The following is a 25,901-nucleotide window of genomic DNA, read 5'->3' on the forward strand; positions in this document are numbered from 1 at the left end:
AAAAAGAGCTATCCCGTCTAATCCCAGTTCCTGGTCCGTAGCCTTGTGGTCCAAGTGCATATCCAAGTACTTTTTAAATGTGCTGAGGGTTTCTGCCTCTACCATCCTTTCAGGCAGTGAGCTCCAGACCCACCACCACCCTCTGGGTGAAAACAGTTCTCCTCAACTCCCCTCTAATCCTTCTACCAATTACTTTAAATCTATGCCCCCTGGTTATTGACCTCACTGCCAAGGGAAATAGGTCCTTCCTATCCACTCTATCTAGACCCCTCATAATTTTATACACCTCAGTTAAATCTCCCCTCAGACTTGTCTGTTCCAAAGAAAAAAACCCAGCCTATCCAATCTTTCCTCATAGCTAAAATTCTCCTTCCTGGCAACATCCATGTAAATTTCTTCTGTACCCTCTCTAGTGCAATCACATCTTTCCTGTAATGTGGTGACCAGAACTGTACGCAGTACTCTAGCTGTGGCCTAACTAGTGTTTTGTACAGTTCAAGCATAAGCTCCCAGCTCTTATATTCTATGCCTTGGCTAATACAAGGAAAGCATCACGTATGCCTTATTAACCACCTTATATACCTTCAGGGATCTGTGGACATGCACTCAAAGGTCTCTCTGTTCCTCTACAATTCTCAGTATTCTACTATTTATTGTTTATTCCCTTGCCTTGTTAGCTCGCCCCAAAAAAGCATTACCTCACACTTCTCTGGATTGAATTCCATTTGTCACTTTTCTGCCCACCTGACCATCCCATTGATAACTTCCTGCAGTCTACAGCTTTCGTCCTCACTATCAACCACACGGCCAATTTTTGTATCATCTGCAAACGTCTTAATCATGCCCCTACATTGAAGTCTAAATTATTGATATATACCACAAAAAGCAAGGGACCTAGTATGGAGCCCTGTGGAACCCCACTGGAAACAGCCTTCCAGTCACAAAAACACCCATCGACCATTACCCTTTGCTTCCTGCCACTGAGCCAATTTTGGATCCAACTTGCTACTTTCCCTTGGATCCCATGGGCTTTTACTTTTCTGACCAGTATGCCATGTGGGACCTTATCAAAAGCCTTGCTAAGATCCATGTAGACTACATCAAATGCACTACCCTCATCAACCCTCCTTGTTACCTCCTCAAAAAGTTCAATCAAGTTAGTCAGACACGATCTTCCCTTAACAAATCCATGCTGACTGTCCTTGATTAATCCGTGTCTTTCTAAATGATGATGATGATGATTTTTGGACTCTCCCAAAAGTGGAAACATTTTCTCTACGTCTACCCTATCAAACCCCTTCATAATTTTAAAAAGACCTCTATTAGGTCATCCCTCAGCCTTCCCTTTTCTAGAGAAACAAGCCCCAGCCTGTTCAGTCTTTCCTGATAGTTATAACCTTTCAGTTCTGGTACCATCCTTGTAAATATTTTTTGCACGTTCTCCAGTGCCTCTATATCCTTTTTGTAATATGGATACCAGAACTGTGCAAAGTACGCAGTGTGGTCTAAACCAAGGTTCTATACAAGTTTCACATAACCTCTCTGCTTTTCAATTCTATTCCTCTATAATTAAACCCCAGTGCTTTGTTCGCAATATACCAAAATAAAGTTAAGAAAAATACAGAAAAATTGTTGATCTTTTGTCAAAAGTTCATTATTCTCCACTGCCTTCAATTTTCTACCCTGATCATTCCACTTCCAAAGACAGCAATTCATGCTGGCTTCTTGTTCCATAAGCTTGAAAACAGTTCTCCTCTAGCATCCCATGTGACCATTTACAGTGTGCAAATATGGCGAAATCAACCACCAAACAGGAACCCGATATCTCCTGGTATCCACACACTTATTTCCAGCAGAGGTTGCCCTCCTCCCTAGCTAAAAGTTGCTTAAGGCAGCCATGTCTCTCACACCGCCGTCCTATGAGATTAACTCATTCAGCACAGATTAGGGTTGAACTAGACACCTTCCTAGCTGCACGACAACAACAACTTGTATTTATACAGAGCCTTTAAACACAGAAACATAGAAGATAGGAGCAGGAGTAGGCCATTCGGCCCCTCGAGCCTGCTCCGCCATTCAATGAGATCATGGCTGATCATCCAAATTCAGTCATAGAGTCATAGAGTTTTACAGCACAGAAAGAGGCCCTTCGGCCCATCGTGTCCGCGCCGCCCATCCATCCCTGTCCAGTCTAATCCCATTTTCCAGCATTTGGTCCATAGCCTTGTATGCAATGGCATTTCAAGTGCTCATCCAAATGCTTCTTGAATGTTGTGAGGGTTCCTGCCTCCACCACCCTTTCAGGCATTGAGTACCACATTCCAACCACCCTCTGGGTGAAAAAGTTCCTCCTCAAATCCCCTCTAAATCTCCTGCCCCTTACCCTGAATCTATGCCCCTTTGTTATTGACCCCCCCACTAAGGGGAAAAGTTCCTCTTTATCTACCCTATCTATGCCCCTCATTATTTTGTACACCTCAATCAGGTCCCCCCTCAGCCTTCTCTGCTCCAAGGAAAACAACTCCAGCCTGTCCAGCCTCTCTTCATAGCTGAGGCGCTCCATCCCAGGTAACATCCTGGTGAATCTTCTCTGCACCCTCTCCAAAGCAATCACATCCTTCCTATAGTGAGGCGACCAGAACTGCACACATTACTCCAGCTGTGGCCTCACCAGCGTTTTGTACAGCTCCATCATAACCTCCCTGCTCTTATATTCTATGCCTCGGCTAATGAAGGCAAGTATCCCATATGCCTTTTTAACCACCTTATCTACCTGCTCCGCTGCCTTCAGGGATCTATGTACATGTACACCAAGGTCCCTCTGACCCTCTGTACTTCCTAGGGTCCTACCACTCATTGTGTATTCCCTTGCCTTATTTGTCCGTCCAAAATGCATCACCTCGCACTTTTCAGGGTTAAATTCCATTTGCCACTTTTCCGCCCATCTGACCAACCCGTTTATATCGTCCTGTAGCCGGAGGCTTTCCTCCTCGCAATTTACCACCCCACCAATTTTCGTGTCATCTGCGAACTTACTGATCATACCTTTTACATTCTCATCCAAATCATTTATGTAGATCACAAACAATAAGGGGCCCAGCACCGATCCCTGAGGTACCCCACTGGACACAGGCTTCCAGTCACAAAAGCAACCTTCGACCATCACCCTCTGCCTCCTGCCACTCAGCCAGTTTAGGATCCAACGCGCCAAGGCACCCTGGATCCCATGGGCTCTTACCTTCTTGACCAGTCTCCTATGCGGGACTTTGTCAAAAGCTTTACTGAAGTCCATGTAAACCACATCCACAGCATTTCCCTCATCCACCCCACTAGTCACCCCCTCGAAAAATTCGATCAGATTTGTTAGACATGATTTACCCTTGACAAAGCCATGCTGACTATCCCCGATTAATCCTTGCCTCTCCAAGTGGAGATTAATTTTGTCCCTCAGAATTTTTTCCAATAATTTCCCCACCACAGATGTTAGACTCACTGGCCTGTAATTCCCTGGTTTATCCCTGCTACCCTTCTTGAATAATGGTACTACGTTAGCTGTTCTCCAGTCCTCTGGTACATCCCCTGTGGCCAGAGAGGTTCTGAAAATTAGTGTCAGAGCCCCTGCAATCTCCTCCCTTGCCTCCCACAGCAGCCTGGGATACATCTCGTCCGGGCCTGGGGATTTATCCACTTTTTGGCCCGCTAAAACCGCTAGCACCTCCTCCCTCTCGATGCTATGTTCAAGTATGTCACAGTCCCCTTGCCCGATTTCTATGTCTGCATCGTCTTTCTCCATAGTGAACACAGATGCAAAAAATTCATTTAAAACCCCGCCTACATCCTCTGGCTCTACACACAGATTGCCACTTTGGTCCCTAATGGGCCCTACCCTTTCCCTGGTTATCCTCTTGCCCTTAATATACTTATAAAACATCTTAGGATTTTCCTTTATTTTGCTCGCCAGTGTTATTTCATGGCCCCTCCTCGCCCTCCTCATTTCTTTTTTAAGTATGCCCCTGCACTTTTTATACTCCTCTAGGGCTTCTTCTGTCTTTAGTCTTTTGTAACTGCCAAAAGCCCCCCTTTTATTTCTAATGCATTTTTGTATATCCCTTGTCATCCAAGGTTCCCTTTGCTTGTTGGTCCCACCCTTGACCTTTACAGGAACATGTTGGCGTTGTACTCTCTCTATTTCCCTTCTGAAAGTCTCCCACTGTTTTGATGTGGATTTTCCTATAAGCAGCTGCTCCCAGTCCACTTTGGCCAGATCCTGCCTTATCATATTAAAATCGGCCTTCCCCCAATTTAGAACCCTTATTTCCGGGCCGTCTTTGTCTTTTTCCATGACCACCTTAAATCTCACCGAATTATGGTCACTGTCGCCAAAATGCTCTCCTACTGACACTTGCACCACTTGCCCGGCTACATTCCCCAGAATTAGGTCCAGTACCGCCCCCTCTCTTGTAGGACTTTCTACATGTTGGCTCAAAAAGCTCTCCTGGATGCACTTTAAGAATTCTGCACCCTCTAAGCCTTTCACACTCTGACTGTCCCAATTTATATTGGGGAAGTTGAAATCCCCCACTATTATTACCCTATTATTTTCGCACTTCTCTGAGATTTGCCTACATATCTGTTCCTCTATCTCCCCGACTGTTTGGGGGCCTATAGTACACTCCCAGCAAAGTGCTTGCCCCCTTTTTGTTTTTAAGTTCTACCCATATGGCCTCATTAGAGGAACCCGCTAATATATCATCCCTCCTTACAGCAGTAATTGACTCCTTAATTAATATTGCAACACCCCCTCCCCTTTGACACCCCCCTCTGTCTCGCCTGAAGATTCTATACCCCGGAATATTGAGCTGCCAGTCCTGACCCTCCCTCAACCATGTCTCCGTGATAGCAACAATATCGTACTCCCATGTGTTCAACAACAACTTCAGTTCATCCACCTTATTTGCAAGACTCCTTGCATTAAAATAAATGCCTTCCAGCCCTGCCATATTCTCTTTTGCCTTCACATATTTGCTCTGCCTTCCCAGCTGACTTGTTTTTCCCTCTGTATTTGGCCGTAAATCACCCCCTACTATAGCTCCACTCTGTACCCCAACCCCCTGCCAAGTTAGTTTAAACCCTCCCCAGCAGTGCTAGCAAACCTCCCCGCAAGGATATTGGTTCCCCCCTGGTTCAGGTGTAAACCGTCCGACTTGTACAAGTCCCACCTTTCCCAGAAGCAGACCCAGTGATCCAGGAAACTAAAGCCCTCCCCCCTGCACCATCCCTTTAGCCACGCATTCATCTGTTCTATCTTCCTATTCCTATACTTACTAGCACATGGCACCGGGAGTAATCCAGAGATTACAACCTTTGAGGTCCTGCTCCTTAATCCTTCACCTAGCTCCCTAAATTCTTGCTGCAGGACCTCATCCCTCTTTTTACCTATGTCGTTGGTACCAATGTGGACCACGACCACTGGCTGTTCTCCCTCCCCCTCCAGAATGCCCTGCAGCCGCTCAGTGACATCCTTGACCCTGGCACCAGGGAGGCAACAAACCATCCTGGATTCACGTCTACGGCCACAGAAACGCCTATCTGTTCCCCTTACTATAGAATCCCCTACCACTATTGCTCTCCCACTCTTTTTCCCCCCTTCCTGGGCAGCAGGAGCACCCCCAGTGCCAGGAAGTTGGCCGCTGCTGCCTTCCCCTGGTGAGTCATCCCCCTCAACAGTATCCAAAGCGGTATACTTGTTTGAAAGGGGGATGTCCGCAGGGGTTCCCTGCACTACCTGCCTGCCTTTGTTGCTCCGCCTGATGGCCACCCCCTGTGCTGCCCTACCCTGAGGCGTGCACAACTCGCTAAACGTGTTATCCACGAGCCTTTCAGCATCGCGCACGCTCCAAAATTCATCCACCCGCAGCTCGAGCGCCGCAATGCGGTCTACAAGTAGCTGCAGCTGGATGCATTTCCCGCACACATGGTCGTCAGGGACACTGGCAGCATCCCTGACTTCCCACATAGAGCAGGAGGAGCAGAGCACGGGTCTGAACTCTCCTGCCATGACTTACCCCTTTAATTACTTTAAAAATTTTATTCAATACCCCAGTTACAGGTATGCTCTAGGGCGCTTTATTTACCAACTATCCCCACTACACCACAGAAATTTAACACCACAGAATTCAAGCTTGTATTGAAAAAAGAGAAATACTCACCAACCAATCACCTACCTGCTCCCTGGTGACGTCACACACTGATTACTTTTTACCTCTCTCCCCGCTGCTGAGTTGGTAAGCCTCGCCTCTCTCCGGTTTTTATACCGGTCTCACCTCGCTGCTCCCGCTGGTCCCGACTGGTCTCGGGCCTCGCCTCTCTCCGGTTTTTATACCGGTCTCACCACGCTGCTCCCGACTGGTCTCGGGCCTCGCTGGTCGCCGGGTTTTCTCCCGAGCTCCTCCTCGCTGCTCCCGCTGGTCCCGGGCCTCGCCTCTCTCCGGTTTTTATACCGGTCTCACCACGCTGCTCCCGACTGGTCTCGGGCCTCGCTGCCTGCCTTCTGCCTTCTCCCCATATCCCTTGATCCCTATAGCCTTAAGAAATATATCCAACTCCTTCTTGAATATATTTAATGAATTGGCCTCAACTGCCTTCTGTGGTAGAGAATTCCACAGGTTCACCACTCTCTGGGTGAAGAAATTCCTCCTCATCTCTGTCCTAAATGGCTTAACCCTTATCCTTAGACTGTGACCCCTGGTTCTGGACTCCCCCGCCATCGGGAACATCCTTCCTGCATCTAGTCTGTCTAGTCCTGTTAGAATTTTATAAGTTTCAATGAGATCCCCTCTCATTCTTCTAAACTCCAGCGAATAGAAGCCCAATCGACCCAATCTCTCCTCATATGTAATTCCTGCCATCCCAGGTATCAGTCTGGTGAATCTTCGCTGCAGTCCCTCCATGGCAAGAACATGCTTCCTCAGATAAGGCGACCAAAACTGCACACAATACTCAAGGTGTGGTCTCACCAAGGCCTTGTACAACTGCAGCAAGACATCCTTGCTCCTGTACTCGAATCTTCTTGCTATGAAGGCCAACATACCATTTGCCTTCTTAACCGCCTGCTGCACCTGCATGCTTACCTTCAGAGACTGGTGCACAAGGGCACCCAGGTCCTTCCTGTTTTTGACACCAAAGTGGATAACCTCGCATTTATTCACATTATACTGCATTTGCCAATCACCCAACCTGTCCAAAAAAATTCCAGTAGATTAGTCAAGCACGATTTACCTTTTGTAAATCCATGTTGACTTTGTCCGATCCTGTCACCGTTTTCCAAGTGCTCTGCTATTACATCTTTTATAATGGACTCTAGCATTTTCCCCACTACCGAGGTCAGGCTTACCAGTCTATAATTCCCCGTTTCCTCTCTACCACCTTTTTTGAATAGTGGGGTTACATTAGCTATCCTCCAATCCATGGGAACTGTTCCAGAGTCTATAGAATTTTGGAAGATGGCCAGCAATGCATCTACTATTTCTAGGGCCACTTCCTTAAGTACCCTAGGATGTAAATGATCAGGCCCTGGGGATTTATCGGCCTTCAGTCCTGTCAATTTCCCTAACACCATTTCCCTACAAATACTGATTTCATTCAGTTCCTCCCTCTCATTAGACCCTATGTTTCCCGACATCTCTGGGAGGTTATTTGTGTCCTCCTTTGTGAACACAGAACCAAAGTATGTATTTAATTGGTCAGCCATTTCTTTGTTCCCCATTATAAATTCCCCTAATTCTGACTGCAAGGGACCCACGCTTGACTTCACCAATCTTTTTCTCTTCACATATCTATAGAAGCTTTTACAGTCAGTTTTTATGTTCCCTGCAAGCTTACTCTCATACTCTTTTCCCCCCCTCTTAATTAATCCCTTTGTCCTCCTTTGCTGAATCCTAAACTGCTCCCAATCCTCAGGTTTGCTGCTTTTTCTGGCCAATTTATAGGTCCTCTCCTTGGACCTTATGCTATCCCTAATTTCCCTTGTTAGCCACGGTTGAGTCACCTTCTTTGTTTTATTTTTATGCCAAACAGGGATGAAGAAATTCTATACTTCATCCATGCGATCTTTAAATGTTTGCCATTGCCTATCCACCGGCAACCCTTTAAGTAATGTTCCCCAATCCATCCTAGCCAGCTTGCGCCTCATACCATCTTTAACATTGCAAAGTTCCTTGGGCTGTTTTACAAGAGCTTCATCAAACAAAATTTGACACCAAGCCACATAAGGTGATAGGGCAGATGAGCTTGGTCAAAAAGGTAGGTTTTCAGGAGCATCTTAAAGGAAGGAGGTGTAGAGAGGCGGAGAGGTTTAGGCAGGGAATTCCAGAGCATAGGGCCTTGGCAGCTGAAGGCACGGCCGCCAATGGTGGAGCAATTAAAATCCGGGATGCTCAAGAGGCCAGAATTAGAGCGCAGATATCTCGGAGGGTTGTAGGAGTTTACAGAGATAGGAAGGAGCGAGACCATGGAGGGATTTGAAAATAAGAATGAGAATTTTAAAATCGAAGCGCTGCTTAACTAGGAGCCAAGGCAGGTCAATGAGCACAGGGGTGATGGGTGAACAGGACTTGGTGCGAATTAGGATACAGGCAGCAAAGTTTTGGATGATCTAAAGTTTTCAGAGGGCAGAATGTGGGAGGCTGGCCAGGGGAGCATTGGAATAGTCAAGTTTAGAGGTAACAAAAGAATGGATGAGGGTTTCAGTCGCAGATGAGCTGAGCAGGGGCGGAGTCGGGCGATGCTCCGGAGGTGGAAATAGGTGGTCTTAGAGATGATGCAGATATGTGGTCGGAAGCTCATCTCGGGGTCAAATATGACACCAAGGTTGCAAATAGTCTGATTCAGCCTCAAACAGTTGCCAGAGAGAGGGATGGAGTCGGTGGCTAGGGAATGGAGTTTGTGGCATGGACAATGGTTTCGGTCTTCCCAATATTCAGTTGGAGGAAATTTCAGACTAGCAGTCTGATGATTTAGAGACAGTGGTGGGGTCGAGAGAGATGGTGGTGGTGAAGTAAAGCTGGGTGTCGTCGGCGTACATGTGGATGAGAAATAGGAGGGGGGCCAAGGATAGATCCAAAGATGTGCAGGTTAGGTTGATTTGGCTATGATAAATTGACCCTTAGTGTTAGGGGATTAAATATGTGGGGTTACGGGAATAGGGTGGGATATGTGTCGGTGCAGGCTCGATGGGCCGAAATGGCCTCTATCTGCACTGTAGATTCTGTGATTCTGTAATCCTTGGGGGACACCAGAGGTAATGGAGTGGGAGCGGGAAGAGAAGCCATTGCAGGTGATTCTCTGGCTATGATTGGATAGATAAGAATGGAACCAGGGAGGGGGAGGCTCCATGAATATCCCCATCCTCAATGATGGTGGAGCCCAGCACATGAGTGCAAAAGACAAGGCTGAAGCTTTTGCAACCATCTTCAGCCAGGAGTGCTGAGTGGATGATCCATATCGGCCAACTCCTGAGGTCCCACCATCACAGAAGCCAGTCTTCAGCCAATTCGATTCACTCCACGTAATATCAAGAAACAGCTGAGGGCACTGGATACAGCAAAGGCTATAGGCCCCGACAACATCCCAGCTATCGTGCTGAAGACTTGTGCTCCAGAACTAGCTGCGCCTCTAGCCAAGCTGTTTCAGTACAGCTACAACACTGGCATCTATTCGACAATGTGGAAAACTGCCCAGGTATGTCCTGTCTACAAAAAGCAGGACAAACCCAACCTGGCCAATTACCGCCCCATCAGTCTACTCTCAATCATCAGCAAAGTGATGGAAGGTGTCATCGACAGTGCTATCAAGCGGCACTTGCTCACCAATAACCTGTTCACTGATGCCCAGTTTGGGTTCCGTCAAGACCACTCGGCTCCCGACCTCATTGTAGTCTTGTTCCAAACATGGACAAAGGAGCTGAATTCCAGGTGAGGCGAGAGTGACTGCCCTCGACATCAAGGCAGCATTTGACCGAGTCTGGCAACAAGGAGCCCTAGTAAAACTGAAGTCAATGGGAATTGGGGGGGAAAACGCCCCACTGGCTGGAGTCATATCTAGCACAAAGGAAGATGGTTGTGGTGGTTGAAGGTGAATCATCACTGCCCCAGGACATCGCTGCAGGAGTTCCTCAGGGCAGTGTCCTAGGCCCAACCATCTTCAGCTGCTTCATCAATGACCTTCCCTCCAATATAAGGTCAGAAATGGGGATGTTCACTGATGACTGCACAGTGTTCAGCGCCATTCACAACTCCTCAGATAATGAAGCAGTCCATGCCCGCATGCAAAAAGACCTGGATGACGTTCAGGCTTGGGCTGATAAGTGGCAGGTAACATTCGCGCCCACAGATGTGCCAGACAATGACTATCTCCAACAACCGAGTTTAACCACCTCCCCTTGACATTCAACGACATTACCATCGCCAAATCCCCCACCATCAACATCCTGGGGGTCACCGTTGACCAGAAATTTAACTGGACCAGCCACATAAATACTGTGGCAACAAGAGCAGGTCAGAGGCTAGGAATTCTGCGGCGAGTGTCTCACCTCCTGACTCCCCAAAGCCTTTCCACCAGCTACAAGGCACAAGTAAAGAGTGTGATGGAATACTCTCCACTTGCCTGGATGAGTGCAGCTCCAACAACATAAGAAGCTCGACACGATCCAGGACAAAGCAGTCTGCTTGATTGGCACCCCACCCACCACCTTAAACATTCACTCCCTCCACCACCGGCGTACTGTGGCTGCAGTGTGTACCATCTACAAGATGCACTGCAGCAACTCACCAAGGCTTCTTCGGCAGCACCTCCTAAACCCACGACCTCTACCACCTAGAAGGACAAGGGCAGCAGGTGCCTGGGAACACCACCGCCTCCAAGTTCCCCTCCAAGTCACACACCATCCAGACTTAGAAGTATATCGCCGATCCTTCATAGTCGCTGGGTGAAAATCCTGGAACTCCCTACCTAACAGTACTGTGGGAGTACCTTCACCACACGGACTGCAGCGGTTCAAGAAGGCAGCTCACCACCACCTTCTCAAGGGCAATTAGGGATGGGCAATAAATGCTAGCCTTGCCAGCGACACCCACATCCCTTAAACGAATAAAGAAAAGTGCAGTCCCACCTAGCTGGACAACAGTGAAGGTGTGTTGGAGGAGGATGGTGTGGTCAACCGTGTCAAAGGTTGAAGACAAGTCGAGAAGGATGAGGATGGATAGTTTACCTTTGTCACAGTCACATAGGATGTCTTTTGTGACTTTGATAAGAGCTGTTTCGGTACAGTGACAGGGGCGGAAACCTGATCGGTAAGAAATCATGCCGAAACTTACACTGGTTTCAACGCTGATCTTGGTGATGAACATTAAAGTTTGAAGCCATCAAACCATCATTAATGCACATTAAGCACAGCATGTTTAAGAAACAATAATTACACAGGCTCTTCTCTTTTTTGATTTAATAGATTCTAATGCCATAAAAACATTCAAAGATAGAGAAAATAGCTATACAACACCAAAAATTGTGACTTCAATCGTGCTATGCCTAAAATTTTGTGCATAAATTTAAGCCGTTTCAAAACTGGAGTAAATGCAGGAAACTCGCATTCTTTTGCATTGGGGTAGAGCGCTGTTAAGTAGCCAAGTGAGGTTTAAGTAGCTGTAACTCTGGAGGGATGCAAATGATCGAGGAAATGTTCATTGTAGCGATGTTTTGGCTGTAAAACTGGCGTCAATCAGTTATCAGTTATATGCGAATAAAACAGCGCAACTCCACTCTTACACCATAGTTACACAGAAACCTTCCAGGAAATTCCAGCCTGGTGCATTTACCTGCTGCGGCTCAGCTTTTCCCAATCAGTCTCTATGTAGTCAACCATGAATGCAACTCAAAGTCCCCAAGTAAACACAGAACGGATTCACAAGTCCATTGTGTGCTCTTGTGAAGTACCATGTGGACAAAATGCAACAGAATCATACAATAGTAAAAGTTAAATTAAGACTTGCATTTATATAGCGCCTTACACGGCCACTGGACGTCTCCGAGTGCTTTACGGCCAACAAAGTTTCTGAAGTGGAGTCACTGTTGTAATGTGGGAAACGCGGCAGTCAATTTGCGCACAGCAAGGTCCCACAAACCGCAATGTGATAATGACCAGATAATGTTTTTGTTATGTTGGTTGAGGGATAAATATTGGCCAGGACACCGGGGATAACTTCCCTACTCTTCTTCGAAATAGGGCCACGGGATCTTTTATGTCCACTTGAGAGATCAGACGGGGCCTCGGTTTGATGTCTCATCCGAAAGACGGCACCTCCGACAGTGCAGCACTCCCTCAGCACTGCACTGGGAGTGTCAGCCTAGCTTTATGTGCTCAAGTCCCTGGAGTGGGACTTGAACCCACAACCTTCTGACTCAGAGGCGAGTGTGCTACCAACTGAGCCACAGCTGACAGTACAGAAGGAGGCCATTCGGCCCATCGAGTCTGCACCGGTTCTTTCGAAGAGCAATCCAGTTAGTCCCACTCTCCCGCTCTTTCCCCATATCCCTGCAATTCTTTATCCTTCAAGTATTTATCCAATTCCCTTTTGAAGGCTACTATTGAATCTGTATCCACTATCCTATCAGGCAGTGCATTCCAAATCCTAACCACTTATTGCTTAAAATTTTTTTCCCTCATGTCATCTTTGGTTCTTTGGACAATCGCCATAAATCTATGCCTTCTGGTTATCGACCCTTCAGCCATTGGAAACAGTTTCTCTTTATTTACTCCATCTAACCCATCATGATTTTAAACACCTCTATCAAATCACCTCTTAGCCCTCTCTGCTGTAAGGAGAACAACCTCAGCTTCTCTAATCTATCCACGTAACTGTATTCCAGTAAATCTCTTTTGTGCCCTCTCCAAAGCCTGTAGCATGAATCTATCATTTATTTATGGGCTAAACTTTCAAATCTTTTTTGAATAAACATTCCAGTAAACACAAACTGATAAATCCTTCATCTGGATCCAAGACTAATCTGGTAAATATTGAACGATACAGAACATGAAATTCAAATAATAAAAGTGCACATTCGCCTTGCCCCTCAGACCCAGTTATATAAGCAGATACATTATGCAGGAGGTAAATCTCACACTCCAACATCAGGGTAGAAATAGAAGGATATTTCAGATGAATAGGTGGCTAGAGGAATGGTGCAAGGGGGAGGGATTCAAATTCCTGGGACATTGGAACCGGTTCTGGGGGAGGTGGGACCAGTACAAACTGGACGGTTTGCACCTGGGCAGGACCGGGACCGATGTCCTAGGGGGAGTGTTTGCTGGTGCTGCTGGGGAGGGTTTAAACTAAAATGGCAGGGGGTTGGGAACCTGTGCAGGGAGACAGAGGAAAGGGAATCAAGGATAGATGCAAAAGACAGGGAGGAGAAAAGCAAAAGTGGAAGTCAGAAAATCAAGGGTGCAAATCAAACATGGCCGCAGTAAATAATAATTCTAAAAGGTCTAAGAGTGTTAAAAAAAACAAGCCTGAAGGCTTTGTGTCTTAATGAGAGGAGCATTCGTAATAAGGTGGATGAATTAGCTGCGCAAATAGATGTAAACGGATATGATGCAATTGGGATTACGGAGACATGGCTCCAGGGTGACCAAGGCTGGGAATTCAACATCCAGGGGTATTCCATATTCAGGAAAGACAGGCAAAAAGGAAAAGGAGGTGGGGTAGCATTGCTGGTTAAAGAGGGGATTAACACAATTGTAAGGAAGGATATTAGCTCTGATGATGTGGAATCTGTATGGGTAGAACTGAGAAATACCAAGGGGCAGAAAACATTAGTGGGAGTTGTATACAGACCCCCAAACAGTAATGCTGACGATTGTTCAGAAACAAGGATGATGTGGAAAGTCTGTGATCAGTATAGTATAATATAAATAGCAGAATTATCCCCAAATTATCTCGGCTACAGAGTTTATAGCATTTACAGAGGTACCACGCAATATGAAATGCCGTTGCTGCTTGTCTGACATCCAATATTGGATGAGAAATTTTCTCCAATTAAATACTGGGAAGACCAAAGTCATTTGCTTCGGTCCCTGCTACAAACTCAGTTCCATAGCCACCGATGCCATCCCTCACTGGCCACTGTCTGAGGCTGAACCAGACTGTTCACAACTTCGGTGTCCTATTTGACTCTGAGCGGAGCTTCTGACCCTCTCCATCACCAAGACTGCCTAATTCCACCTCCATAATATCGCCGATCTCCACCCCTGCCTCAGTCTATCTGCTGCTGAAACCCTCATACATCCTTTTGTTAACTCCAGACTCCACTATTCCAACGTTCTCCCGGCTGGCCTCCCAGCTTCCACCCTCCGCAAACTTGAGCTCGCCCAAAATTCTGCTGCCCGTTGCCTCAAGTTCCGTGCACACATCATCCCTGTGCTCGCTGGCCTACATCGACAGCCGTGCCTTCAGCTGTCTGGGCGCTAAGCTCTGGAATTCCCTCCCTAAACCGCGCCATCTCTCACCACGAACAGGTTCCTTAAAACCTACCTCTTTGATCAGGCTTTTGGTCACCTGTCCTAATATCTCCTTACATGGCTAGGGTCAAATTTTGAATGATGGCACTCCTGTGAAACGCCTAGGGACGTTTTACTAGGATAAAGGTGCTGTATAAATGCAAATTGTTGTTGATTTGCATAGCACCTGGATCCCTAATCTTGTGCATATAAGAATGTTCCCCCCCACCTGATTTCACTTCCTTTTTCCTATTTATTTTTGGTCTTTCTTGCTTGCAAAAATAGAGATTGTTAAAGCCATTCCTCACACCTTTACTAGTGTGTTTCCAAGACATGCAACAGGTTTTATTACACTTGTAACTCCGTAAAGAACTATAGAGAACAGTTTCACATAACAATGGAAGGGAAGGATGTTATTTGAAGATGTTTCACGTCACTCGGGCCATTTCAGGATTTTAACACAGGAGTAATCAATTACTTGCTTCTTGGCTTTTTTTCCCCCTATCAGTATTCCACTTAATGTCACATTAATGGAGCTGTACAATATATATTCTCTCTATGTCCTTCATCAAAACAAAAAGTAAAACACCCACTTTGAGTGTCTGAAGTTCATCTATCTATGCTGCCAACTGAGCAAATAACAACTTGTATTTGTATAGCGCCTTTAACATAGTAAAACGTCCCAAGACGCTGCACAGGAGTACTATAAGACAAAAAATGACACCGAGCCACATAAGGAGATATTAGGGCAGATGACCAAAAGCTTGGTCAAAGAGGTAGGTTTTAAGGAGCGTCTTAAAAGGAGGAAAGGGAGGTAGAGAGGTGGAGAGGTTTAGGGAGGGAATACCAGAGATTCAGGCCTAGGCACGGCTACCAATGGTTGAGCGATTATAATTAGGGATCCTCAAGAGGGCAGAATTAGAGGAGCGCAGATATCTCGGGTGGTTGAGGAGCTGAAGGAGATTACAGAGATAGGGAGGGGCAAGGCCATGGAGGGATTTGGAAACAAGGATGAGAATTTTGAAATCGAGGCGCTGCTTAACCAGGAGCCACTTATAGGTCAACGAGCACAGGGAGTGATGGGTGAACAGGACTTGGTGCGAGTTAGGACACGGGCAGCCGAGTTTTGGACGACCTCAAGTTTATGTAGGACAGAATGTGGGAGGCCAGCCAGGGGTGCATTGGAATAGTTAAGTCTAGAGGTAACAAAGAGGTAACAAGAATGGAACCAGGCGAGTGCAGTCCCACCCAGCTGGACGATGGCGGATACAGGCCAGCATTGCTACCTGAATCAGAAGGTTGTGGCTTCAAGCCCCACTGCTCGAAGAAATGTAGGACCTGATCTGTGAAATGCTTTAAGACACAGGTGAAAGGTACTATATAAATGCAATTTTTCTTTTTTCTATTAAAAAGCATCCTTCTTCATTTAAGGAGCCTGCTTCAGAAGGCCAGGTCCGAGGACTTGCCCGTGCCCAGTTTTTATGGGCAAGGAATGTGCTGCAGGTACAGCACAGGGTGGGACACTTTCTAATGTATTTCAATTATGCAAATTAGTAGCTCTGCCTCATTATTTGCTCAAAAATCACCTGTCGGGAAATGGGACGCCCCACAAATTGACCGAGTATCTAATTTTCTGACCCACACCTGCTGCCCGCGAGACCTTATGTTGCTGGCGGGGCCTTGCAAATCAGTGCTACTGTATTCCAGCACGAGTCAAAACCCTCATCAGGAGAAAAGCAGCAGTGAAGAATTAATGACAATAATATACTGTAGGTGTGACATTACACTATTATCTTATGCTTCAATTTTTCCAACTACATAGAATCTTAAGTTCCCTGTATATTGCCCCCACCCCAACGACAAAAATGGTTTCGGAAGGAACCCTGCAATGTAAAGACACTGCCATCAGTGGGAGCCATTTAGCAATGTTCTTGGACAACATCTTGGGCCCGGCTACAGGTAGACTATGGTTTGAGTGCAGACAAGTTGATTGGGTATTAAAGAAAACTGACTACATCCCGTTATGCAATTCCTTCCAATGGAAGCAGCTAAATGTAAAACATCCATTAAAATCCAACACTAAGGACGAAAGGGTTCACGTTATTCTGTACTCTACTTAAGCACTTTTTGAATAAATAATTCAAGCGAGATTGTTATAGTCAACTTGCAAACTAAGGTTACTGCTTTGAGTCACTTAAAATAACGAGCTCTATAAATTATTTTGAGAGAACACTTACAGTTGGTATGCAAAGCTTGCTCAAAGGGTTTCCATCCAGCAGGTATGATCCAGTGAATGTAACAAATTCATCGTAAAACTGTGGTGCTTGAGGAGTGACACTACATAGCACTTTACGCTTCTCTTCTATTTTCTTTCTAATGTGGAGATATTCATAGTAAGGGTTTGCCTTTTCTGAATGATAAGGTTGAATCTCTTCTAATTTTAAAGAATCTACAATGGCTGCCAGCGACTGCTGAGTCTTTTCCTTAGCCTGCTGCAATGTGGATTTCACTTGCGCAGGATGTGGAACTCGTGACATCTTTCGTTTATGGGGATGGTGCACCTGACCTTCTTCCTCCTCTGGAAACTTAGACTTGCTTTTCACAGGTGTGGAAGATTCGATATCTTTGTCAGACACCGGTGCACAGTTGACAGCAGACTGTTTGATTTGATTGGCTAATAGGTTTGCTCTGTTACGAGTAATCCTCTGAGGAATATCTTGTTCTGCTCGGTCAGCTTCCATTTGCTCATCTGACTCCTCTTTTGTTGACTCGGTGGACTGCCTTCGTTCATCTGGCGCTGCTTCATACATCATTACAGCATCTTGACCAGCAGTCGTAGAAAGTGGAGAAACTTCCATCTCCAATGAGGAATCTTGGTCCTGAGCTTTACTTTCCAAGGACTGAGGTTGGTCACTTACTGAATTTGTGTGTGCATGTTCAGTGGAAGGTATTGCTTCAGGTAGTTCTTCTCTTGGCTCAGACGGCATTTCATCAACTGAGGCTACTGGCATTTTGTCCAATACTGAGCTCTCCTGATTACATGTTGGCTCCTGACTGGTTGAAGTTATATTTTTTGCACTTTCTTCTGTCTTTTCTTGAGATTCAGTTAATATACTCTGCACAGTCCTCGTTTGGTCCACAAGGCTTTCGTTCATATTATTGCTATCCGATAATGCAGTGGATGATGGAGAGAAACTCTCTTCCAACCCTTGCATTTCATCTGGTTTGCAATAATTTGACACATCTTCCACAGTCTTCTGACTTGTAAGGTCAGCATTTATGTCATGAGGAGGATATTTAGCATCCTTCTCATCAGCCATTCCTGCACATTCTGCATGTGGTTTGCATGAACTTGAAGTCTGATCTGTATCTTGCAAAGGTTGAGTTTGTGGTAAATCTTCTTGGGGTGTACACTTTGGCCAAAAGAGCACGTGAGGGGCACTGTCACCGTCTAATGATGACCGCGTACAAGAAGAATTTGAAGAATGTGTAGGTGAAAAATAAGATGGTGCTTCTAGATTTGCCACTTGGGAAGACTCAGTGCAAGGTCTCTGTGGAGACTTAGATACCAGTTCCGATGTCAACTGGTCTGAACATCCCCACTCTGGTGAAACATGTTGTAATGGGCCGAAAATGTTTTTCTCACAAGTTGTCGAAGATGAATACCCATCATTATTACTGTGTGAAGGGACATCAAGCCTATCAGAAGACATTTCCAATGGTTTATCTGGCTGAATATCACCAATCAAACAGTTTAGTTGTGGCTGTACAACAGGCATCTGCTGAGAAGTATTCTGCATTATTACGCTGTTGGGATTTGCATCCTGTGATAAATAATTAGTGCTACTTGGCACAAAGACAGCTGGCGGCGTGGAAACAGAGAGCTGTAGACAGGTAGTACTATTAAATGTGGCCTCTTCAGTGCCACAGTCTGGAAGTGGTTCTGGTCGAGGAGAAGTACAGGCTTGGGGTTGTACTGCTGGTGAAAAACTATATTGTTTTTCACTTGAAAGCGGCAGATTACCTTCAAGTTGCTTGTGGGACAGTTTATCATGTTCATTTGCAACGGCTGGTACACTGCATCTCCGTATATCACCTACTAACCGGCATTCATTCTCGTATCTAGCATTGTCAGCAGAGACTGATCGCAGATAAGATCCTGAAAGTTTACTGGAATATGGCGATTTAAGTCGATCTGGCAAATCAGCTAAAACATCAGAGTCTCGGTCATATACAGCAGGTGATTTGGCACTGGACAGAAATACTGATTGAGAAAAGGAAGACTGAGACTCAGAACCTTCAATAGTGAAATCTGAATCATAGTCTGTTAAAGGTCGTGGCGTTGCTACAGCTGAAGTCTGACAGGAATCTTCTGAACTTGCAACAGAAATCATTGATATAGATCTTGAGGTAAGCCCCGCCCGATCACGTTCTTGTCTGGGAGATGCAGTTAAATTACTTTCACAACTTATGAAAGGTCTTGGTGTATCTGGCAAATTCTGTTTTGCATCAGTGGACAGTGATCTCACATTGTTAACGTCTTTCAGCTGCTTGTCTTTAGAGTGTGCCTCTGATGGATCTGAACTTTTCGATCTAGTAAGCTCTTTGCTAGCCGTTGAACTCTTCAGTTTTTCTCGTTCTTTTATTTTTGTGAGCTCAATGCCAGATCGATGCCTCTGTCGTTCCTTCTCTTTCAGCTTTATCTTCTCTTTGTGCTTTTTGTGCCATTGCTCAATCTCTAAATCCTTTAGACTTAGCATTCTTTCAAAACTGGTCTGCATTAAGTCATCGTTTACTAGTCTCTTCTCTTTTGGCCGCACATCCTTTGCAGCACTAGAGTCTTTAGACTTCAGTTTGTCAGCTTCTGCTTCTTTAAGCTTTGCTTTAACAGTGACATTTACTGGTACCCTCTCTTTTTGTCTGTCTTTTTCCTTCCTTTCTTTCTCTTTTGTTTCAGGAGTTTTAAGAAAGTCCTCTTTGATTTTATCCTTTGAGGAAAATAGTTTATCATGTGATGCTTTGCAGCTCTCAACAGTGCTGCGTTTCTTCTCCTCTTGTAAGTGCTTGGAGTTTGACACAGGGTCACCCTCTCTTTCCCTGGATTTCTCTTTCTTCTTCTCTTTTTCTAGATCTCTGTCTTTTTCTTTGACTTTAGCTTTGTCAGCTTTACTAGGAGTGACGTCTTGAGAGTCTTTTTCAGATAATTTAGCCTTCTTCTCAGTAGCATGCTTTTCTTTTTCCACTTTGTCCTTCATCCCACTGGAATGACGTTCCCTTTCACCTTTTTCTCTCTCATGTTTCTTCTCCAGTTTTTCTTTACTCTTTTCTTTCTCCTCAGGTTTTTTGACCGAGAATATATTCTTCAATTTATCATTTTCCCGGTGGATCTTTTCTGCAGTGGAATACAAGTTACTAGATCGATCTTTTTCTTTTGTTCTCTCTCCAGTGTCTTGTAATTTACTAAGTGTTTTTTCCTGCGATTTTTCATGGAGCTCGGATTTCTCTTTCTCCAATTTATTTTCGTGTTTTATTTTCTTCTCTCTATCAGAATATTTTTTCTCTAACTTTTCCAAGTCCCTCTCTTTAGTCGGGGACTTTTTTTCACTTTTCTCTTTGTTTTCCTTCTTCTCTCTATCTGGAGTATCAGGTTTGTCTTTCTCTGTACCTTTTTCTTTCTCAAATAACTCGGTATGCTCTTTCTTCACAAAGACACTTGAGTAAATTGAGTCGTCTTTGTCCGCAAGTACAATTTCCTTTCTTTCTTCCAGATTTGTAAGTTTAATTTCTTTTTCTTCTTTAGAGTGCTTTTCCTTTTTATTCTTTTTAGACTTTTCCTTCTCTCTGTCCTCTTTGGAAGATTTTTCTTCCTTACAATACTTCTCCTTTGTTTTCTCTTCTTTAATTGGAGTTTTATCTTTCAGTGACTTTTCTGATAGGACTAAATCAGAGGTTTCATCTTTGAGCGTTTCATTAGTGTCATCGTTTTTGAAGAAGTTCTCTTTCCAGTATTCTCTATCAAACTCAGGATATACTTTTTCACCCTCTTTTTGTCTGTGTTTTCCCTTTTCATTTTCATGTTCTTTTTTAATTTTGTTTTTCTCTTTATCTTTATGCTTTAGTTTATGCTTTTTTATAACTTTGCCATCCTTGTCAGTCTTCTTAAACACCTCTTCCACGTTATCAAACATGCCGGTCTCCTCCTCTTTGCTTCTCTGTCCAGACTTTTCGCCAAATTCTACATGCAGGTCCTTTTTGCGATGTTTAGTCTTTGTTTTGTACTTAAAAGACTTATTGCTGGAACTCTCAGAGGTGTAGTCGGAGTCTGTAAGGTGATCAAATCGCACAACTTCAGATTGAAAAGACATGTCTGAGGCTCCTGATGATGGGCCAGTTTTGGCATTTTCCTGTTTAAGTGGTTTTGCTCGTTTTTCACTTAACCCACATGTTTGCTTAGGTGACTTGGCAGTTGAAAGGTGGAATTGATGACCTGAAGAATCATCTTTCATACATAAAGACTTTCTGAATGAATCCTCCTCTCTTGTACGGTCTAATGAGTCCAAACCAGAGCAAGTGGAGAAAAGCATCAATTTAGCATTTTCCTTCTCTTCTTTCTCCTGCTTGAACTCCTGGTTCTCTTTGTTTTTACTTTGTTTCTTCATTTTCTTCTTCCCTTTTCCCTTCTCTTTCTGTTCAACAGTAACCAGGTTTTCTTTCTTAGTCCTTACATCAGATTTACTGCTATCTGGAACATCCAGAGAGCTTGTTGAACAAGTTTTTTTCTCTTGATGTATCTCGTCATCTGAGCTTTCAGAGCTAGATGAAACAAGAACTCTTGGCGATTTCTGCTTTTTAATTTTGAATGGTTTCTGCAATTCTAGCTTTGGTGGTGTTAAATAGCTGCTGTTCTCTTTCACAATGCTCTTTTTACCATCCTTTCTTCGAATCCTTTTCTGATCTACAAGCTTGCCCATTTCTTCCTCCTCTTCATCATCTTCCTCATCATCCTTGAATTCATATTCATCTAGGGCAGATGACGCAACTGATTTGCAGGGTGTCAATTGTTGGTTAGGATCAGTTTTTAATTCTTTTTCTACTTCAGAATCATCCACATTGTCATCCACACTGGACGGATTCACAGAAGGTAACTCTTCAGATTCTAGAAGAAAGTACAAAAAAATGAAGTTTACAGCAGGAAATTACACATTTTTCAAGTCCTATTGCAAAAATGTTCTAATGGTACTCACGGTATAACGACATATGAAACAATGTTTGTAAGATCACAGTAAGCCCCAATTAGGCATATTCCTATTATGTGCTTTTTTTTTACAAATGCCAAATGTTCCAATATTCATGTCTGTAAAGGATTATGTAATCAGTGTAAAAACCATAATCATTCAACAAACCCAAAGTTACATTATCAGGTACGTGTGCGTATAAAGAAAGAGTATGGGAGTTGCAATATTAGAGACCATACCACTAGAATGTGAGAACTTAAATAGTGAAGTGGTATACAAAGGGAATCCCTTTGGATTGACTATTAACAAGGGATCAGTCACACTACTGGAAGTGTACTATAGAGCAGTGGAGAGGAAATTGTGGATTAACTTTGTAGACAAATTAGCAATTGAGATAATGTAGATTTTAATTATTCAAAATTATACTGGCATATGGAAAATGTTTGTAGCGAGATAGGGGAGTTTTTTTTCTTTGCAGTGTGTTTAGGACTGTTTTTTCAGTCAATAGGTTGAAACTCCAGTGAGAAAAGAAGCACTATATTATCTGGTTCTGCATAATGATTACCTTAAAGGAGAGAAACACTTGGGAAGCAGTGATCATAAAATAATTAGGTTCAGTGTAAGAAGAGGGAAAAAAAATGAGGACAAGGGTAGCTACAGGAAGAAAGCAAATTAAGTGAGATTAAAAAGTGATCTTTTCTGGACTGAATGGAAGGAAAATTGGTAAATAGATCCACAGATTAGCAATGGTAAATATTTAAATAGGAGATAGAAAGTGTATATATTATGTACAGCCTGGTAATGAAAAAAAGAGTATGTTAAAGAATGGTTTTCCATAGATGAAGAGATTGGGCCGGCTGTTAGTTAAAACATTTTCTGCACCCTTCAGCTCAAATTTTTTGCGCCGTAACTTGCTGGAAGTGCAACCTGATAACGGCGTGGCCATAGCAATGGGGTTCTGGGAGCTTAATGAATGGCGGGACCAACACTCGCTCTCTTTAACCAATGAGATTTAATGATTAAGAAAGAAACAGAGCAACGACAGAGAAGAGGGTGAATTAGAGTCAAATCAGGTACAGAAAGAGAAATAGAGGGAAAGAAAGATTGGACAGAGAGAGAGAGAGAGAGAGAGAGAGAGAGAGAGAGAGAGAGAGAGAGAGAGGGGAAAAAAGAGACAGAAAGGAAAAACACATTTTAAATTTGACAATTATAGAATCTCTAACAACAATTGACTACATGCAGAAATGAAACTGAACAGTTTAAATTGTTTCCTTTTTAGGCCAGAGAGGTTGATTGGGATTGCATGAACAATGATGATGTTGTTAAAAACGTAACTACACTCAAGTTCCAGCCCCAACTTTCTGCGGTAAGTTTAATGGTCAATTAATGTGCAAATCCAGCAAGTTCTTAAAAATAACAGGGAGGCTAAGGGCAAGATGCCATTTGTGTGAAGCAACGGCATAAATCGAACAGCAAGTTCTGGAGATTCGCAACTCAGGGCGTATTTCTCAATCCTTTGAACTTGCTGGCCGAATTGTGCATTACTAACAGTGTGTGTGTCGTTAACACACCGTTCTTTTTCCAGCGAGATCCAGCCCATAAGGTCAGATCAAATTAGAAACTAAAAACAGCATGCATTATCTTTTGTCAAAATGCTTTTTTGTCTGTTTTTTGTTTTTCATACAGACCCCAGCATCTGCAACATTTGACCCCTTGTGACCCCATCTCATTGTTCTTTGATGTAATGTTTTCCTGACTAACCTGTTTGGACACCATTCACACCTTTGATCGCTGTGATTATCTCTCTGCCGAGGTGTGATAAATGGCAGTTAGAAAGATTACCTGTAAACATCTGACATTATTCTCTGACTATATAAGCTGTGTCTTTATGCATCTCTCCACTTCACCTGACGAAGGAGCAGCGCTCCGAAAGCTTGGTGATTTCAAATAAAACGGTTGGACTATAACCTGGTGTTGTGTGACTTCTTACATTTGTCCACCCCAGTCCAACTCCGGCATCTCCACACCACACCTTAAATAGTAAGATTTTAAATGGAGTAGAGAAGCAGATGGACCTTGATGTCAGATACACGGATATTAAAGGTTGCAGAGCAAGCAGATAAGATCACGCAAAAGATAAATGGAATCCATATAACTACAAAAGTTGACAACTCCAAAGTGTCTCTGAATATAAGCAGATAGCATGTGAAAAGCAATTACACTAAAAGTGCAGTGGGACATGGCTTGTAGATATAACCAACATCCCTTGACTTGTATTGGAGGAATAAACAGAAGAGACTGAACCAGCAGGAGGGGGGCAAAAGATTCCAGAAAAGTAGGGGGAGGGGGAAGAAACAGATGATGGAAGGCGGCATTGGTTACAAAATTCTTGTCCATAGTATGAGAATTTACAGTTCTGTAAATTACAACTTCTCTCATAACTTTGGAACTACTGAAATAATACAAAAGCAAAATACTGGGGATGCTGTAAATCTGAAATAAAAACAGAAAATGCTGGAAATACTTTAATTCTCCGCTCCACTCCCACTCTGACCTCTGTCCTTGGCATCTTACACTGTTCCAACAAAGCTCAACGCAAGCTCGAGGAACAGCACCTCATCTTTCGATTCGGCACTTTACTGTCTTCTGCACTCAACATCGAGTTCAACAATTTCAGACCATAACCTCTGCCCCTATTTTTTCCAGATGGCAGCTGTTGATGATTCTATCATTCTCATTTACACCTCTTCTAGATCTATCTTTTGTTTCTTTACCTGTCCCATTACCATCCCCTTTTGCTTTGTACAATCAAACCTTTTGTCAGTTAATCACTCCTGCCTTCCCCCCCTATCACAGACCTTCCCTTTTGTTCTTTCCACCCCTCCCACCCTTTCCCTGCCCCATGCACTTGTTTAAAATCTGTTACATCTCTAACTTTTTCCATTTGTGATAAAATGTCATTGACCCGAAACCTTAACTCTGTTTCTCTCTCCACAGATGCTGCCTGACCGGTTGAGTATTTCCAGCATGTTCTGTTTTTATTACTACTGAAATAATATTGACAGAAGGAAGCCAAAGGGGCAGGAGAGCAAAGATTTCCTAAACCAGCTGACTTTAGTGAATCCTTTGGAGATGAAAAATTGAGATTTCGGAGCTATTATTTTCCCCCAAAAGTGTTATCTGTAGACTACAAGACTTAAGATTTGTATTCTAGTTTTACTGCCAGCATTAAATAGAATTGAATGTATTCTCTTGTGAAATGTAATACATTTAACTGGAATATACAGGTAGAAGTCACTTAATATTATGAATAACTAGATTTATACTATGCTTCTACAATGCCAAAACTGCACAGAAAGGCTAGGATGTTGATTTTAAAAGGCTATCTCATAACCTGTACAACTGTCATCCTCCTCATCATCAGAAAGAGGAAGCTCCCCTTTCAGCAGCTGCTCCATTGCAGCTGAATCAGCCACATCCACAGGACGCTCTCCACGGTGATTCATCTGATACGCATCCCCACCATTGCGTAAAAGCAGTTTCACAATCTAGAGAGAAAGATATTAGGGTGAAAAGTTGAAAATTGCTGTTCCTACATACAAAGTTAACAGGCTTAGCGAAATTACGCTTTAAAGCAGTGTGGGAATACTATAAAGCTGAGCAAACCGTCAATCTTGGGAGTGTTTTGGGGCAGAAGTTTGTGTTCAAAATGTATTGTACTGATCACTTCTGAAAGGAAGATAGTGATGACTGGCGAGCCACATAACCTATATACTCCTGGAAGTTTTCTGATACTTTCACAACAAAGGTCAAAAGTAATTAGCAACTTGTATGCAGACTGTTTACTCCAACAATAATGCCCTTTGCTCACTGGAGTAGTATTGCCGAGATGGATGATTAAAGAACAAGCCATATGCCCACTTATGGTGTATGGCTAGTGAGAAAGAGGAAAATGAAATAGTAAATCTATATAATTTAAAGCCTTCCATTTAGTACATATTCATTGTATCACATCTTTCAAAAAAGTGGCAAATTGACTGTGGTCTCAGATGTCAAAAGTACTCCACTCTAGATGTCACACACACAGAGCAAACGTTGCGATTGGTTCAAATAAA

General features: G+C 43.9%; 1 protein-coding gene across 5 annotated transcripts in view; it reads right to left on the minus strand.

Annotated features, from left to right (window-relative positions):
* The window catches only part of ankrd12 (ankyrin repeat domain 12), a 203,614-nt gene that overhangs the window by 10,048 nt on the left and 167,665 nt on the right, over nt 1–25,901 (minus strand). For all 5 annotated transcript variants that reach the window (XM_085992374.1, XM_085992377.1, XM_085992373.1 and 2 more), the window contains 2 exons: nt 25,181–25,334; nt 16,789–21,707 (listed from right to left, as the gene is read on the minus strand). In XM_085992374.1, coding sequence (XP_085848500.1) covers nt 16,789–21,707; nt 25,181–25,334 — 5,073 coding nt within the window. The remainder of the gene's footprint in view (nt 1–16,788; nt 21,708–25,180; nt 25,335–25,901) is intronic.

The sequence above is a fragment of the Somniosus microcephalus genome, chromosome 7, assembly GCF_052327205.1.
Source record: "Somniosus microcephalus isolate GS21.2 chromosome 7, FLI_Smic_1.0, whole genome shotgun sequence".
Lineage (NCBI taxonomy): Eukaryota > Metazoa > Chordata > Chondrichthyes > Squaliformes > Somniosidae > Somniosus > Somniosus microcephalus.